The 5,696-nt window shown below is 42.7% G+C and overlaps 4 protein-coding genes across 4 annotated transcripts; all 4 read right to left on the bottom strand.

The window, feature by feature from the left end:
* Nucleotides 1–139: 139 nt before the first annotated feature.
* Nucleotides 140–547, bottom strand: TM35_000371320 (uncharacterized protein; the record flags this gene model as incomplete). Its single annotated transcript, XM_029029432.1, has 1 exon — nucleotides 140–547. One exon carries the CDS (start codon nucleotides 545–547, stop codon nucleotides 140–142), a length of 408 nt encoding a protein of 135 aa, XP_028879225.1.
* Nucleotides 548–842: 295 nt separating this feature from the next.
* Nucleotides 843–1,175, bottom strand: TM35_000371310 (uncharacterized protein; the record flags this gene model as incomplete). The annotated part of the gene is made up of 1 exon (XM_029029431.1): nucleotides 843–1,175. One exon carries the CDS (start codon nucleotides 1,173–1,175, stop codon nucleotides 843–845), a length of 333 nt encoding a protein of 110 aa, XP_028879224.1.
* Nucleotides 1,176–1,194: 19 nt separating this feature from the next.
* Nucleotides 1,195–1,503, bottom strand: TM35_000371300 (surface protease GP63; the record flags this gene model as incomplete). Its single annotated transcript, XM_029029430.1, has 1 exon — nucleotides 1,195–1,503. The coding sequence occupies one exon, from the start codon at nucleotides 1,501–1,503 to the stop codon at nucleotides 1,195–1,197; it is 309 nt and encodes a 102-aa protein (XP_028879223.1).
* A 3,052-nt stretch (nucleotides 1,504–4,555) lies between these two features.
* TM35_000371290 (uncharacterized protein) lies at nucleotides 4,556–5,695 on the bottom strand (the record flags this gene model as incomplete). Its single annotated transcript, XM_029029429.1, has 1 exon — nucleotides 4,556–5,695. A coding segment is annotated over one exon (1,140 nt), but the record flags the coding sequence as incomplete, so codon positions are not given.
* Between the last annotated feature and the right edge of the window lies 1 nt (nucleotide 5,696).

The raw sequence follows: 5,696 nt of genomic DNA, 5'->3' as shown, positions 1-5,696 counted from the left end.
AAAAAAAAAAAACAGATGCAGAGCATGCTTTGTATCCGGCTCAGGGAAATACCATTATGGAAATGCCAAGTATGAAAGGCAGAAACGGCATCTGAATAGAAAGAAACATAGTTTCGTCAAGTTTGCCCTCAGCGTGAGGCTAGATATCTCCCATAAACCCAGTATAGGTATTGGTGAGGTCCCTGGCCTTCCTTCGCTTTGGGGAAGACCCTTCACTCTTACCACTTCTGTCATCTGACAAAGCAGAAGAATGTTTGTAGTCATCCACTGTAGATGACTGAACGTGTCCATACATCTTCGAGTCTTTTTTATTGGGTTCCTGGAGAGTATCCTTGCGTAAAGATAAAGTCTCAGTCTTCCCATTCCCTGTTGCAATACCCTCTGTAGAAGAACCGTGGGCCCCATTCTTGAGCTGCACAGTGGACTCTGATGTCACTGTGGGAGGCAACGCATCCTTGCCTTCTTGCTGTCCATTCGCATTAGGCAATGTTACTGCCATTTCCTCTTTCACCTCAGTGGCTTCTTTCCTTTTCTCTTCTTCGTTCATCTTTGGGTTAGTGAGGCTGCTTCCATTGGCGGCAATGGTACACACTTCACTGCCACGCACACACCACCCACTGGGACTGAGATACCCCCATACCCTGTCACGTTTAGGGATTCACCGTCCAGACACCAGGAATTGTCTCCCGTGACTCCAGTGATTAACTTGTAGGAAGATATCCTGCAGGATGCGAAGAGTAAAACAACAGAGCACTCATCCTCCACCCCTCCGCTCGAAGAGGAACTGCTTCCAAATGAACTGTAGTCATCAGAGTACATGACAGCAGCATTATCCAAGGAACTCACTTTGGCAGAATACCCCCCACACCTGTACGATCAGACGTACACCGCTCACTCCATCCCTCGCAGAAGGGCGCACGAGACTTGGTCTTGTCGAGATCCTTGCACTTCTTCTCCAACAACTCAGAGCCGGACTTGTTGACCCAACTCATTCGTTCTCCCATTTCCCAACGGGCCTTATTATTATTTTTTTTTCTTCGTGTCTTTATAGATATTACTCCAATGGTACGACTATCAGCCTCGTTAAGATTCCAGGTGCTCATCAGTTCATCACGCGCAATGCATCGGTTAAAGTGTGAGTGGTCATACTCGCTCTTCCCATCCTCCAGCTCCATTCCCTCCAATGATTTGCAGTTAAAGTACTCCTTTGCCATCTCCTTCGTTTTTTTTTTCTGATTTCACTACAACCGCTTTGTTGTCCTTGCGCTTATTCGTTACATTTGAAATCATGTTAAGTGCTTTCATACGCCCATAGCTGAAGCCAAGGGCATGTGCAATCACATGTGCTGTAACCCGAGCAACACTCCGCTCAAACACAATATTCCTTACAACAAAATTAATACCAGCAGCAACAGGTCGTCCATCTTGCTCAAGAACTGCACACGGAACAGCCCAAATATCATCCAGGCCATTTGGGGGCCCAGCGGCAACGTACAGCACCATATATGTGTCTTTAACACCCTCACTGATGTGAGTAGTTGGAACTGTGAAGTGAGAGCAAAGAGTTTTGCCAAAATCCGGCACCTTGAAGGGAGTTTCCAACTGCTTAACGAGAAGAAGATCGCTGTGTAACTTGATTGCTGCAGGAAGAATCTTATTGAGAAGTGTATTCTTCTTATCCTCACTCAAAACGTCATCCTCACGGTAATAAAGCGTAGAACACTTAAAATAACTCTTACGGTCCTCGAGATGCTCCCTGCAGTACTTCTTCTTCTCATCGTCCAGATCGAGTGATGACACGTTGATGCGGAGTGACTCCCATTTATCAGACGATGACACAATGTGTATCTGATGAGATGCACGATCTCCTGCTCTCTGTACTTCTCAACACCACCTTTGCAGGGGGGATCCACTCTTACGCATGGCATCATTGAAGATACAGCGTTGGTGTTGGGGTTGGGGTTCTGCCGCACGGGATACGATACTGCTGTAAATGAGTAGTAACACTGCAGTGTGGCGGACCAGGCGCATCATGTTGTTTTTTTGTAAAATAGCATTGTTGTGATTAGTCAGATTGAGTCTACACATGAGACAATAAGAGAAAGAGTGAGAGAGAACCAAATAAAGTAAACACAATGGCAAGAACACTTCCCTAATTTTACTGTCACCATCTCTTTAATTCACACCTAGGTAAACTCACAAACAGGTGCGCCAAAAGGTTCCTCATTTTTCTTCAAGGCGAGGAAAAGAAAGGTGGTGTTCGTTAAACGAGGAATGAAAAACAAAACGAAAATATAATAATAAAAACATATAAAAGAATACTAGGCTAACTGTTTTTCAATCCCCAAATAAAAAGAAAAAATGGAACTCAAATACCAAGTTCACTATTGCACATCTACAAAAATGAAAATAATCCGTCATATTGTTTGGTGTATTCACATTTTCCCACTTTACCATCATTATCAGTGTTTGACACTACTGTGATACCGATGTCTACATTATTCATTAGCCATAAAAAAAGAAATAAAATATATTACTCATTGTCATTCTTTCCTTTATTACTATTCCTCGACCATTTATGTCTCGTTTTTTTTTCCTCTTTTGTGTCATTCAGGTGGCACTTCAGTGGAATTTTTTTTTCCTTTTTTTCCTTTCATTTTATCGGAATAGAAAGAAGAATATGATTGCGATTGGGGTACTAACTACTCCATGACAATTAATGTAAAGGTACAGAGAGAGGGAATAACATAGATTAAAGAAACGTTTCTATCTATTTATTGTTTTTTTTCTCTTTTTATTTATACAATGTTGGGTTTACTGTCATCTCACAGAGTTCTCTTACACTGAAGAGTGTTTTTGTTTTTGATGCATACAGACCTCATACACACACTTTTTGATCTTCATATGAGCCCACTCCTTTGTGATGGTATTTACACCGTTGCAGAGGTCGTAAATTATTAACGATACCATTGACTATTCTGCAAGCGTAATTACAACAGAAAATGTCAACACAGTTTACAAAGATATCAACATCAAATAATCACGTTTCTGCAGATAGTGCAATCCACGTAGCTCATAATAAATAATACAAACAACTCAAACACGATGCAGAACAAAATGCCATTGTTTGTCCATGCAATATTAGCATTCATTATTGTGTTGAAAAACTGTTCTCACGATCATTCTTTATTGTCATCATAATCGTTCCATTCAGCGTGTGATATTGTTCTTGTACTGTTTTTTTTTTCTTTTTTCCACACCAGTGACTCCAGTGGAATCCGTTATTCTTCATTCCATTCATCACTGTTCCCTACCTCTCTCCACATTGTTTTGTAGTTACAATCCTCCTCATAGCTGTTATCAATGTTATCGTCATATCATTATTTACAACAAGCAGTAGCAAAGGGATTCGTTTTAATGTAGATTCTCATTCTAACATGACTCTCACCATTACCTGTGCCTGTAATGTGCACACATATCCCTTGTTTTGACTCAATCAATGGCAAAGGTCTCCCAAAAAAAAATACCGCACTCAGCTCCCTAATTCCTAGATGCCATCATTAATGGTAATAACAACACACAGGAATGCACAACCAAACTCTCTCATTGGTAAATGTTTTTTCTTCTATTTTTGCAGAGAACCCCACTCATGTCCATCATACCACTCACACACAAAAAAAAAAAAAAATGGCGAATCATTATTCTCAACCTTTTCCTTGTCGGCGCAACTGTCTACTCGTTTCTCTGGGGGGATTAACTGCAGTGTTTTCGTCCTCAAGGTGATTCTCAGTTGGGGAAAAAACTGGGGGAATGTCTGGTTCTCCATATAAATCATTCAGTGAACGCTCTTGATAAACATGCAGTATGGAGTCCCTCCACTCAAATCTCCTCTCCAACTAACGCAAAACTACATTCTAGGAGGTTTCCCCATCAGAATCATTATTATCATCAACTTCTATACGAACAAAAAAAGTATTTGGTGCCCATGGGTCGTAAAGAGGTGCGGGTGTCTCACCCATCTCTTGTTCACTGGGCAGAATGTCACTCCTCCCCATTTGGCCATCAAGAATATCAACATCCTTCTAGACGTCATCATCACCTTGTTCAGGAACAACTGCATTTTCAGATACAGCAGTATTTGTTATCACTGAGGGCAATAGTGTGGTAAACAGAGATGGATACCTTTTTCTCAATAACATATTCTGGTGGCACTGGAGTGGTAACAGTAGTGTTCCTGGGAGGGTGGTCCTGTCTCACATCACTGGCAGGCATATTTATTCAAACTTGTTGTATAAACAGGCATATTGACAGTATTTGACTGTGTTATTTTGGTGTTATCCGCATCAGCATTAAAATGTGAAAGGTTTCCATCGCATTGTATCAGCCTCATTCTGTCAGACCACTTCTGATTGCTGCAATCAACAGCAGACTCATCCGTACTATCAGGAGTCATATAACCCTCATCCTCATGGGAAATATTCGTTTTACTGCGAGCTGGGAATGTGTCTGCTCATGGAAAGTGTTAAGGGGCAGTTTCAGAATCTGGGTCGCTTTCCTAAGCATCTTCCTCTACGTCAAGAGTAAACTCTCCTCCCTCAAAAAAACGCACCAAAGCATACAAATAGGGAAATCTCGACATCACTTCGTGAAAATACTGCTCATCATAATTGGAAGCAGAGCCACCTGTATTTTGAGGAGTCATATCACCCTCATCCTCATGGGGAACACTCGTTTCACTGAGAGTTGGTAACGTGCCTGCTCCTTCAGAGGACGGAGGGGCAGGGAGAGTTGCTGAGTGACTCCCCTCAGCATTCTTCTCTGCGTCAGGATCAGGGTGAGAACCAACCGCATTGCAAAGTGTCATCATTGCATTGTCAGACTGACGTTTTATTGTTTTAGAGGTCATTTGCTCCTCCCCAGTCTTACGCACAACTTCAGTTTCAACGGGAGTCGTCAACACAGTTTCACTTGATACCTGATGTGGTGTGCAGTTTGGAGCTCCCAGCACATCAGATCTGATAGGCGTTTTACCCAAAGATTGATTGGTATTAGGGAGTGAGCCTCTCAAAAAGTGTTTTTGTCGCAATGCATCCTTAGCTGGAGGAGCGGCAACACGTCTGGAAGGATCCTCATCCCGCGTTACACGAGGGAGTTCGTTACGGTGCTCTTTCACTTCAACTGCGGCGGTAACAGTGGTGGGTGTCATTCTGTCATGGCACTGCATTGCTAGAGGTGTTTGAGAACGGGCATGTGTCTCCATCTCTGTTGCAGGCGTATGAGACAAAGGATGATGTTGCAACTCAATCCCTGCAGCAGCAACAACAGGAGGATTCATGAGAGGGTTCGGAGTAGTCTCCACTGTGGTTGTTTTACTTGTGGATTGAGAGTCCACAGCATCTATCGGCACCTTTTCTCTTCGTTGTTCTTGTTGTGGTCGCTGACGCAGTACAAAAAACAGAATGACAGCCACAATAACAAGAAAAACCACAACTGCGATAACAATACCAACAATGGCACCAACAGATAATTTATTCGAGCTTGACGCCACCGCTGAGTCACCCTCCGGCAAAAAAGGTTTCCTCACATCACGCGACCAAACATAACGGCGGCCGTTAACTGTCACATTAGATGCAACAAAGCAAAAGGTCACTTTGTCAGCACCCAGTTTGTACAGACTGTACAGACTGCACAGACTC

Source organism: Trypanosoma theileri, assembly GCF_002087225.1.
Source record: "Trypanosoma theileri isolate Edinburgh chromosome Unknown TM35_Tth_37_V1, whole genome shotgun sequence".
Lineage (NCBI taxonomy): Eukaryota > Euglenozoa > Kinetoplastea > Trypanosomatida > Trypanosomatidae > Trypanosoma > Trypanosoma theileri.
This window is presented reverse-complemented; position numbering and strand designations above follow the sequence as displayed.